This window comes from Cephus cinctus, unplaced genomic scaffold (assembly GCF_000341935.2).
Source record: "Cephus cinctus unplaced genomic scaffold, Ccin1 Ccin1_scaffold1474, whole genome shotgun sequence".
NCBI classification, from domain to species: domain Eukaryota; kingdom Metazoa; phylum Arthropoda; class Insecta; order Hymenoptera; family Cephidae; genus Cephus; species Cephus cinctus.
Window position 1 is genome coordinate 214,533 of NW_014333837.1, and position 12,796 is coordinate 227,328.

Genomic DNA, 12,796 nt, shown 5'->3' on the forward strand with positions numbered 1-12,796 from the left:
CTTAGAAACTTTTCCTGATTCCTTATACATTCAGCTATCTGCGTGGCGGAACGATGAAACGTATCTCGTGTATGGAATTATTAATTTTCGAAAAGTTCATCGAACTCAAAATTTAATTTTTATCGATAAACTATTGATTTTCCCTATGACGTGGATGACGATACTGATTATGATTTACGTCTGATAAAATAGTGTCAATACAACATCCCTCATGCACAGACTACGCTTTCGAGTTGGAGTATCAACTGTCCTGACGATCCAAGAGTCTCAAATTCGAACTTTGTTTATTCGTCATCGAGCTACAGGAATTAGCCCTCATGAAAATCAATAATAACCGAAAGATAAACGATACAAACAGTCATTCACTGCCGACAATTAACTGACTCGTCAAAGTATACAGACGGGGCATTATCATCGATGTTTATTATCGTTGCAGTCAATGTCCTTATCTTCGGAGTAAACGGCAATACAAAAGATCAAATATCTTTGAGGCCACAATAGGCCAGAGCGATGAAAAGCTTTCACGGTAGATTCAGAAAGTGACGAGTAAGAAAATCACGAGATTTCGATAGAACACATGTATGAACATATGTGCGCCGAGAAGCGATCTTGTCGATTTGTGTGCAAAGATCTAAGCACGAATTCCCCGTTGTAACAATCAAGAGAAGAGGGCTTAGGCCTGGAACACGTTCGGCTTATCTTATCCCATATGGATTCTTGCGAAATGAAGATAAAGCGCTCTCGCTACCAACCGATCACGTAGCATTCTTGAGGAGCGAGTAGATACAGCTCAACACCATTGTCCTTTGTCGTAAGCCATGCAAACATGAAAACACCATAGCTATAACAAAATACAAACAACATACGCCTGCCTCGGTAGAAGCCCCTAAGAAATTTCTTCCACTTTAATAATCATATCGGAATCGTTTCGTGCATCAGCTAATTTGCCAGGCCGATATTTAATATCCACGCGATTCGCCAATGAATATTCACGAGTTGCACGCAACTTATGTGCACGCAAACGCAACCCGACAAAACACGTGGCAAAGAACGTGCATTAAAGACGGCCCCGGTCTACCTGCCGTGCCTCGACTTTCTTTCCACTTGTCCATGGAAGCTGGAGGTGTTCGCGGATTTACCGTGAACGATCGTTCAACCAGCTATACGCCATTGTACCTAGGAGGTTCTGGCAAGTTAGCCGTAAGTAGGTTGCGGCAGGTTAGCTGCTGCCGTTGCGCGCCGTGTATACCTTAGAATGACCGCAAGGCATCGGCGCGTAATCGCCTTGTTCTGTTACACAACTGCATATGTGGGTTGCTAGACGTTATCGCGAGTTATGAGCAAGTTTACATGCAGAACAGTTTGATATGCTTGCGAGAGAAAACGTGTTTTTCGGGAAACTCACTACCTGCCGTGGATGACGTGGTCTTTGTCGTGGAGTGCACGGAGTGTACTGGGGTCTAAGGCCAAGGTTGTTCTGGATAATGTCATGGTAGCGCGGATGATTGATACCGACGATATACGTGTACGCTACATGTTACGTCAAAGAGAAACAGTCGTGTGCATTCTTGCCAGGTCACCAGATACAAGGAACATAAATCAATCGGTCGATCAGCGAACGCATCCGGGAGCTGGTAAAAGAGATCTGGTGTACCGGTTTCCAAAGTGTCTCTACGATGATCTACGCGGTTTGCGGTCTGTCCTCGTGAACGAGGTTGCATAGTGTTTACGCTTACGTTAATATCGACTTACGTAAGAAGTCGGAGTAGACATCGCTAGGCGTAACGAACACCACTAGCCGATTCTTCAAGGATAGATTTCTTTCGTTATTGACTTTTTACAACATACCCATGCGCCGTGAGTTCATCGTAAGCGTTACCTAAATTCTCCGTTTTGCGATTATTATCATTTATTTTTCCTCTATGATCAGTCATTCTCTTACCCACTGGAACGGAACATAATTGTAGCGTTGGTCAAGAGCAAGAAAAACAGAGGAATATACACAACGAGATCAGTAACTTATTACGTATTCGGCAGCTGGTCAAAGTATATCTGCGAGACTCGAAAAACATAAATATTATTTAAGACACACAGGGCCGTGTTGATACACATATATCCAAGAGTCATCACGCCGGAGCGTTGTCTTGGTTCTTTCTAGAGATACTCTGATCTTCTTCATGTCGGATGAATCACGAGAAGCTTTTCTCAGGCCGTGCAAATGTTTCTCGAGACTGTAGCTGGTCTCGGCTGCTGCCAAGAGTCAAGTGGAGAAGGAGAGAGAGAGAGGGGCAGAGAGGGTGCAGTCAGTATAGAGATTGGCAATGAGGAGGTAAAAGATGGTGGAGAGCCGAAGAGGATGTCGCGTACGATTGCGTCGCGTTTCTTAAGTTCATGCCTTTAGCTTCATTCCCGATCCGAATGAATGCGAGTCTGACGTTTGCTTCTGTATATGCAGCGTGGATGAATCCGCCGGTTAATTCTGGAGTACGATGCGCGTGCCTCGCGCGTTTGTCTGTCAGGTATTCCGAGGAAGTACTCGTGCTCAAAAACACGTTCCGACGTAAAGAATAAGAACGCGTGGATACCAGTGGCGATAAAATACTGTAAGTAGCTTTTAATAAAAAAAACATAGGACGGTACCAAAGGAAAGTAAGAGCATTCGAGCACGAATAGAAAAGGTTACTCGTCACGGTCGGCCAGGCAGAGCCTACGATTTCATTCATTCGTACTTCAAGGTTTACTCGAACCGCCTTGCCATTGATGAAATTCAGGGCTGCTACACGCGAGATCTCGCCGAGTGTTATACTATAGCCAACCGTGACGCAGTCGGATTTATAGGCACTCCCAAGGCGCTCTCTCGACTTATGGTTCTCCCCCCTACCTTGTCCTCGTAGTAGCTAATAAGTAAAGAGGATTTTTCGAAATGAGGCTGATTTTAGAAAAAAAGACGAAAAATGCCTACGAATGTTGATAACGAATCGGCCGTAGGTTACTCGTGGGAAGGAATGTCGGAACTGTAGGCGCTGCTGTTTTATACTTCTATTGTGTTACCGTAGCCACCTTCTACCGTGCTACAAAAGACGTATACGCGGTGCGAGCAGGCCAGTAGGCGGGATGTGCGTTTGCGTAAACGTTCAGACCGATGCGACGACGGGGCCAATGACCAGAAGAGCCGGGACTGGGTCAAATGCAAATCGAGAAACGTTCTCGCTGCCAATTCATTTGGTTCGCACGCTGGAACGTACTTGGTACAAACTCGGTCGCGAGTCAGAGACCGTTTGACCCGTCCTCCCTGGACGTTAACATTGACCTTACCCCTTCGGCGCTTATATGTATGTACATGCTATACGACGTTGCGATTAGGATTTGGGTTATGTTCACTTTCCCTTGGGTATACCGGATATAACATCGTTCATCCCTTTATCTGAGGTTTATCCAACCCTCTTTTTTTGGAGCTTTTTATTTCATTGTCATCGTATAACGAAATCTCGAGGATCATAAAATAAAACTAGTTTCCGTTAACGCGAAGCTGCCAGTCCTCGGAAACGTTTAGATCCGGACGATTCATTGCGATCGTTTCAACGGTCCAGAGTTGGTCGGCTATTATCGAATGCCATTATCCATCGGGAGGAAGAAATTTTCTAACAGGGCATCGAAAGGAGCGCGAAGAAGCCTGAAGAACGTAGGGCAACGAACGGAGTCGGTTCACCGTTTACTTACTGGCAAACTTGTTCTCGGTCGGCTGCTTGCTCGGTCCCACTGACACACTGTCGGCCGCCAGTACTCCCCATGACGTTCTCAGACTTTAACGTTACCGTTGCGCTATAACCCATACTAGCTGTCGCTAAGATTCGTATCCTTTCGTGAAACGAGCCGATGGAACTTTACGTCATCTTGACTTTCGCAGAAAGTTCACCCGTGTGATTATAACGATACTCGAGTGAATTCTTAATTTTTATTCTGCGAATACTTAACGTTAATTGAGACAATAAATGGCTCTGGTGAAATTTCACGGAATTTATTGATACGCGATAAGATCGTATATTGGAACAGTTTTGATTGATTTTTTTTTTTTTTTTTTTTTACAAAACACACGGCCTCCTACTAGCTGGCCGAGCAAGAACAAATCGACCACTTTCTCGAAAGTGGATAATTTATGTGCGGACTTTAGTAAGAGGTATTAGGGTGTTACGTGCTGGCTATTTCGCCGGTGCGGGAACTATCGACCATTTGAACTGTTGCTAGCTTCAGGTAGGCGTTGAGAAATTTTTTAGTATAGAAAAACTTTTTTTTTCTTTACAAGATTTTTGATTCTCTTCCAATGTTACCGAAGATCCAGTCACGTGCACGAAGGAACTCATAAAATATGTCGAATGCTACGACCAGTCACAGGTGAAAGTCTATCGATTCGAATCGTTAAAAATCCTTTTTATATACGCACGCATAAATACAATGGTATTTTCGCGCACCTGACATCGATAGGTTTTGACTTTGAACTTTCCGGACATGCTGTTTGTTTCGTTGCGTCTCTGACGATAGGAACAAAGTGCATTACCATCTGCATAATGGTCTCACAGATGTGCATCCGTGCCTACCTATTCCGTACATATGTACGTCAGGGGTACACTGCAAGTGACTTTTCTTCTCGGATGTTGACAGCCAGCAGTGGTCTCGGCGTGGTCGTTTGCAGTAATCAAAATGCATAAACGACCATGGCTCGACGGGACTGGCTAGAAGTTGCAAAGAATTTCAGGGGACGACTGCAACGACTATATACTTTCAAAGATCCTTGGCTTCCTTATATGCAGAGTGCGGGAAGTTACGTAACGATTCCCCGACTCGAAGTGAAGTGGCTTATAGACGGAGAAGGAGAGTCGAGAGGAGAAGCGGCTTTGCTTTGCTCAAGAGAAATAGAAGGAAATAATTCAGCCAATGGTTCTGTTTTCAATGGTCCTTCTCGATCGTAATATTCAGCTACTATATTCACATACCGGCATACACGTTGCCACAATATCTTTTGATAAAATCTTGTCTTTGAAATAGATATGGTAAAAAAAAGAGCGATTTTGTATCAAAGGAATATACTTTACGTCGTGACAAAATTTTTGTTAAAAAAAAAAACTAGATTTAAAAAACCTAGCTAGCTTGTACCACCGGTGGTTTACGGCTAGTTCAAAATGCTGTATATAACAAAATGCGGCGGAGCGAACGTGTTAATATACACGTGCATTTTATAAAACTTATACATCTACTGTGAAAAGTATAGCGTTAGATATTGTCCAAACTATATAACTCAACGACTACTATGAGTAAATTTAGTTAGCCTAGGTTAGGATCAGTCGCTCGACCGAGCATCAGATTCAATCAAATCCGACGTGGCTCTGGCGCCTTCACGGCTGCAGGGTAAACAGGTTATGTTTCATACACTATATAGAAATTGAATTCTTCTGTGTGTCCTTCCGTCTTAGTTCGACCATCAATACCGATTTAATTAAATCGCCTAAAAGGTATTAATAAACGCACGAAAATCGATTAATCATGCCCGAACTGCGAATACATCACTGAATGGAATTGCGGGACGACATAAATTTAACGTACGAAGTACTTGTCGTCCGGATGTTTCTCCAGATGGAGATCAAGGAGTTTTAAGAATTTAGACACGAAGATGATGATACAAGGAGTTAAACAGAGTCGGGTGGTTCGTGTTAATAGATTGCGCAATCATCGTCAGGGTCGTTGATGCGGACGGAGCGTCCATTTGGAATATATAATCGTTCTTGCTCGAACACAGGTAAATAACAGCTTCAACTTTTCCTTCTACGACTTATCTATAAGTCCCAAACGATTATTGTTACTAGCGAGCAAATTCCAACGTTCCCCCTACCATTATCCCAGGTTTCTTTATATACGTGTCCATATGCTTGCGGTTCGTTACGAGAGAAGCTCTCTCGTGCTACCTACATAATCTCAAGTAGGTGAAGCAACGATCAACCCAATCCTACGTATTTGCATGGCCTACAAACGAAAGCGCTCGAAGACGTGTCTCCGCGAGGACGTAGGCGAGGATTTAGACTGCTTAAGGATAATGTAAAAGACTGTCAAAAGAAATAATATTTAATAAGAGTTCCATATACTTACGATGCTTGCACAAAATTGCATTACCGAATGTAGATGTCGTCGAGGTTCGTACGCGCACTTATGGCAGTACTGAATAATTATTCCGACAACGAGTCACCGGGCAAAGGTCAATAGTCGGTATGCGACGCAACTTCCGGCCGGTGACAAAAGCCAAGCTCGTGTCTGGCAATCGGGTCGATTCATAAGGAGCGTTTCCTAAGATTTATTGTCCTGGCACGACCCTATTTCGGAGAGGGACGGTCCTGTCGGTAGCTCAGAACGAGCTACGAATATCAATCAAGCAGCCACCTCGATACCTTTGAGTTTGCTATAGTCGACCTCGGCCGTGTAACGTGGCTACCGTTTGACGACACATTGACTCCGAGTCGTGATACCATCTACTTTCCTGAATGGATTTGCTGCTTCGACACTCTCCTGTGTTAATTACCATTACAAATGATCTTTTCGACATGGGGAGGACGAGCTGATCGGCGTATTCTTGGTCTTTCTCGTAAACTGTACAAAGGAGAAAGAATCTTTCCGAAGCACGGATTCTATATGAATAACAGAAGAATAGCTCGACGCGGTACTAGCGTACTTAAGGTACGTACAGAGCACATTTAAATACTGAGCGACGATGCGGACCTTGCGAGAAGGAGCCTTTATTTTATTAATAGTGATGGCTCAGCCGGTACACGTAACGCGTATGTATATTTATGCAGTTACATACTTATTCATTCTCTTCATCGGCTCGCGATCCGCTCTGACTATTCATAACGTAATATCGACGATAGTCACCTTGTGAGACACACGCCACTGCTTCTTCGAAGCCGGTCGAGCGTCGGAGCAGGAAATCGTAATAACAGATAATGAGTATGGAAAGCTTGGGAGACGATAGGTCAACTTGTCTTTTGGACGAGTGTACCCTGGAGGCAAGGTCGATTGCATTCTAAAGTGCATTTAAGATCACGAGCGTCACACTGCAGCTATTCTGATAGATCATTTGTGTCATTTAAAATGTTCTTGTTATATGTATACCTGGTACGGAATACGGCATAGTCTGTGGTTGCGGTGCCCAGTAGGCTTGGCTAATGGCTGGGTAGTGTGTAGTATTGCCAAAGTGGGATGCCCCGCTGTACTGTTTTCTGCTCTTCATCGCCATTATGACTTGACAGTGTATCACTCCTTGTTCCCACCTTTGACTCGCACTTGAATTCACTTACACGGGGTTAATTAAGGTCTGGCGAGTTACATATCACCAGTGACATTTAGTCCTTTGAGCAATCCACTGGCACCCTCAGCATCGGCACAATGTCATAATTTATACTATATCGTTTGATGTGCACTGATACAACAAGGCTTACTCACTTCACCTACGACAGCTAATTAGTCGCTAACGAGACACTTACTCTCTATGCACTCTATGCACAAGAACAGACGATGCAACTGTCACTAAAGCTGCTGATACTTGCACGATCTTCAACGATTATCCAGAAAGCAGAGAGTCAACGGCCGCCTGGCGTCTCGGCGAGCGAGGGAAGCGCGAATGAAGTACAATCGGTAAGCTGTTTTTACGACTTTGAACGAGTTAGAGCAACCTCGAGGAGTGGCTTGCTCGGGCTACAAAGCTCCTCATAATTTCTCCAAGATTCTCGAGTGCTTAACTCGTGCAAGTAATATACCCTTGTCGTTTTACCTGACTTCGTCTCTGGTCTTATGCAACGCGCGACAACGGCATGCTATGCAATTCCGTGAGACAATAACGTCGAGATAGCATGGATGGCCATTGATAGTAATGGAACAAATAACAGCCGGTTCAATAGCAACAGCGATCATTAATCTCCAGTCGGCCGTCAACCTCCTCCTCCACGGGGAGGTCCCGATGAAGATTTTCCGCGAGTGGATAAAATTGCCGCATACGAACAGTCTCGTCGCTACTTCTCGTTTTCCTCGTTATTCACCTGCCAACACGAAAATAGCTTGCGGACACCGACAGCTCCGCGTTCTTGTTTACTTGCGCGCGTCTTAATCCGCGGACGGGTTCAATCCTAGAAAAAGCCCGTATCCCACTGGAGTGCCGAGAACACACGAAACATCATTTGCAACATCGTCGACGAACACCACGGAGCAACGCGGAGAATACGTCGTCACGAAAATAGAGACTACGCACGACAATGCGTCACTCACGTATTTTCTTTTTTCTTTAACGGTTTCACAAAGCACGAAGCTTCGACAGCATTCGGTAGAGTATATAAACTTTCCGGCGAATGAGCTTCTCTTTCGGCGATACTTTTTTCACAGCCGCGTGAAGTTGCACCAGTGATTCCTTTCATCCGCATTTATTTTTTCCTCGCACGTATAGGCAATTCCTATTTTGACGAAGACACTTGGTGCATCTGATTCAGGCGAATGCTTCTGCGAGGCTTCTTTGGTCAACGGGATTTTTTAATACACACGGCACCGATCGTTTATAGGCTCGCACTGAGTTTCTACGCGCCAGGAATGATTTAGGCGATTGAATAGTTCGCGGGGCTTAAAAAGGGATGTTTCGCGCGCAAGGCGCGCTCGATCGGTCGACGCTGAGACGTTCGACGCTCGACACTCAACAAGTGAGCACCGGTGCTCGCTCGATTCCTCCTCCGCTTTGCCGCTACCTACTACACACTTCACTCCTCTACTCCTCTACTCCTCCACTCCGCTACATATTTACCGCTGACTCCTCTCTCTTCCCTTTGTCACTCCTTACTGTCCACAGTTCTTCTATGTGTATATATATACATTTCCCTTTCTCCCTTCTCTGTTTCACTCTCCTTGTGTCCCGTCTTCTTGTTCTTTATTTGACTCTCTCTCTCTCTCTCTCTCTCTCTCTCTCTCTCTCTCTGATTCTCTAGCTTATGCTAGTCGCCGCAAAGCGCCTCGCTCAACGGTGGCTCGACTTCGACTTTCGAACAGCTGATCCACCTCCAGACGTCTACCTCCACGTCGGATACGTCGTCAGCGTCGATCTACGCACGTGACGCATCGCTACTATGTCATGCTGCATGGCGACCACGTGGTCTTTGCGATATATAATATAAACAATTGTTGATGTTTTCATTAAACTTCATGTATCTTGTTAGTTTCATCTTATATCTATGACTCGACTTCGTGTGCTGATATATGTATATGTATATGCATGCTCAATGCCGCTTTATACATATTGAACTTTATCTTTGTATCTTTCCTTCTCATCGTCGTACCTTTCTATTCGGTTATCTTTCGGTAGGTACTGCTTCCGAGTCATAAGGTATAAGGATAAGGAGACAAGGAATGCTTGTTGTTTCAGTGAATGGCAATTTCTGGAATTCTCGACGGTTTACATAGGATCGACGAGATAGAGGGAATCGTCAAGGAGTCTTGGGGTTTATAACGATATCTCTGGATAAGCTTTTCCCCTAAACTAAGAACGAGTCTGGTTAGAAACACTGGCTTTGAAGCGTCTCTTTTTCTTTTAAGTGGAATTCACGACGTATCAGAACTACCAAGTATTGGTATACATATATGTTTTACATGAGTGAGCAGAAGCATTTTGGATTTCGTTTTGTACACCGATTTCTGCATACACAGTCACTCAAGGATATCACGACATGGTCGAATTGCTGGAGTGAACTTTGAACCTAGTCGCGATGCACGTCCTTGTTTGCACCTAATGTTTACTGCGCAGATCCCAAGCACTAAGGTCCGTTCAGGAAACTCTTATAATTACTACCGTCAAATTGGCGTATATGTTAACAAGTATTTTAGACATTTGTCACGCGTCCTTCATACGTAACACATATGGCTCTCATGAATATTCCTAAGAATCTAAACGTATCGCATAGCAAATATTAAAATCCTTGTACAAAAACGGTCACGGGGTCGAGTTGTCTTCGAGCCGGTATTCCGGGTTGGCACGAGGATGTGAAAATCTCATAAAATGTATATATATATATATTCGTCAGCATCTGTGAACACATATACCTAACGTGCATACCAGCCAATTATCTGTGGCGCAATGGATATTCATAATCGCAACGAAAAACAAAGCGCATACGTGCCATGTGAAATAACGTTACAGTTACGCAAATATAGAAACTCACCGCACGCGATATAACATACCCGAAAACATAGGACGGCGCTTCCTGCTTTTATCTGAAAACATCGATAAATCCAATGCCACTTCGATAACGTAACGTTTGCCTAGCTACCAGGAGAGAGTATAGATATAGCTGGAATTTTAGAGTCGGATTTTATTACAGCGAATCCCGGATAGTCGATCGAAAAGAGAATGAGAAGCGCATTTAGTACGTAGGTTGATTAGTATTGCTGGTGCAACCATATACTATTCCTCCATTACACGGCACCACTTCGGATTCCTATCAGCATTACGACATTGCAACGTTAGTTAATTATCTACAATACATATATATTCAAAAAGCCTTGAGAAACAATTTTCCATAAGCGTCATGAGCCATGACCTTTACCTATTAATCGATGATTATCGATTCCTGGGGTCGTCGTGTCATTGACTTTTTATGTATAAGCTTTTGATATGTCTCGATACCGATGCATTATTTATACATGACCGTACGCCTTGCTCGAATTACATTACCTGCAAGCACAATGTGTTATACTAATGAAGCATATATATATATATATATATATACTCGTATGTCTGTACATGATGCGTCACCGACAATTTCTCACGATCTTTATCAGGAAACTTGTAAATGAGATTTACGCATCTAGAATGATAGCTACGGTGATCGTTGAAAGATACAACGACCGATCACGCTCAGTTTCTTATGGCGGTCCTCATCGAGGTATCTCACTGTGCCTTAAACGCTCGCAGTTGCGATAGTAACCGCTCCTAACGTTTAACACTGCAATGCTAATAAACGTTGACCTCAAGAGAAACGTCTCGGTTTCTCAAGCTTACGTAACGAGAGCGACAGTTTTAACAGATAAAGTCAGAGAGACATTGCTCAAAAAAAACAAGACTTACTTACAGTAGTGACGCCTTAAATTATATATATGTATATACATATATTTCATGCGTACAAATTGGTATAAATTTGATGTTAAGCTATTTTGATGACGATTTCATTTACGTATTGACTACTTTGAGGACATGTGGCTGTTTTGAGGACCATAAAGCCGCGTGTCACAACAATTTTGTTCAAATTTTTTTAAATGCTAGGCACCCGGAGCTACGACGGGCTTAAAAAATATTACGTTAGGTTAGGATAGGGTAAAATTGCAAAGATATGATGTTCCAAGTTTTAGTTTTTTTTTTTTTTTTTTTTTTTTTTTTTTTTTTTTTTTTTTTTTTTTTTTTTTTTTTTTTTTTTTCTAATATAAAAATGCATCATCTCGCTATTGTGAGCGCCCCTTTGTGGTAGCTTGTCTTCAAACTATACGAACGATGTACATTTATATGTACGTACTCCGAAAAGCTGGAATTCTTTTACTACCTCAAGTTCCATGGAACGTAGCATCGAAATGTTTATATAGGAGGTAAAATTGGTTGTGTAATACGGGCTTGACGTTCGCTTCGTGTAAATTTGGCTACGCGAGGTATCCTGTCCTGTATTTACCGCACGCATTATCAAAGTTATACCTATTGGTTTTGTGATGCGCACTTCGAATGGGTTAACTATTTCAATGCGGCACATAAACGCTAAAAGGCAATATTCAGGGATGGTAACTATTCCCATAGGAAAGGAAGGAGATCCTATTAGAGGTGGATCCACCAGACCTGGCGCTTTGTCATTCCCGTCGGCTGGGCTTCAGGTAATAAATGTAAACCGTGTAACGAGATGCTTGGATTTCCTTGGTCTACTTTAGTTTTAAGCAGAATTAGTATCTTTTAACTTTTCGTGAGTTTTTCCACCTTATCTCCACTTCGTACTTTTTCAACCCTCTGTGTATACAGCTTCTTGTGCTATCAATACATTTTTTTTTCTGGATCAACTGACCTTCGTCAATATTGGTACGATTACGTTTATCTGATGTCTCTCTTCGGTTCAAACGAGTATCCAATCCTTTCTGCGAGATGTGACAGAGACGGAGATACGTGTCCGTTCTCACGTGGGTGGCGTTAAACGAGGGCTGTTATGCGTTCTTGTATCTAGCCATGGCAGGGTCTGTTTCTAGACGTAATAGTCGAAATATTTGGCGGCGCTCCAACCAGTCTTTTCCCTTCTATCTTACTCGCGCGCAAGATCTGACTCTTCTCGCCATATAGCTAAGGGATACTGTCGCCCGCGTCGACGCGGCTTTAACCCGTCGACGCTGCTTCCACGCAATCTCGTACGTTGCCATATTACGAATAGAAGTCACGTCGTTCGGTTACGTTCAATAAGTTCCATGACCGACGCGCTATCTATGCAAATCAACGTCGACTGCTCCGTTTCGCGCGCTTCGCACTTGCTTTGCGACATCCTGAAGTTGTCCTCCCTTAAAAATTCCATGACCCGAAAAGCCTGAAATTGGCTCCCCGAAAAATTTGATCGGTAATTCAAAGCGAATAGAAAGCTCGAGTAAAATTCTTTTAAAAATTGGACCTCATTATTTCGCGATTCTTTGCTGAGCCAAAGATGAACTCTTCTAAATCGAGAGGCAATGGCTCATACGGAAGTGATAGGATCCCCCCCCCCCC

General features: G+C 43.4%; 1 protein-coding gene across 33 annotated transcripts in view; it reads right to left on the minus strand.

Annotated features, from left to right (window-relative positions):
• The window catches only part of LOC107273178 (CUGBP Elav-like family member 1-A), a 225,175-nt gene that overhangs the window by 16,839 nt on the left and 195,540 nt on the right, over positions 1 to 12,796 (minus strand). Inside the window, exon 1 of one of the 33 annotated variants that reach the window (XM_025090495.1) lies at positions 7,156 to 8,782. The exons of the other annotated variants lie outside the window; for them this stretch is intronic. Coding sequence (XP_024946263.1) covers positions 7,156 to 7,279 — 124 coding nt within the window. The 5' untranslated portion in view covers positions 7,280 to 8,782. Of the gene's footprint in view, positions 1 to 7,155; positions 8,783 to 12,796 lie in introns of those variants that run through there. 33 annotated transcript variants of the gene reach the window in all.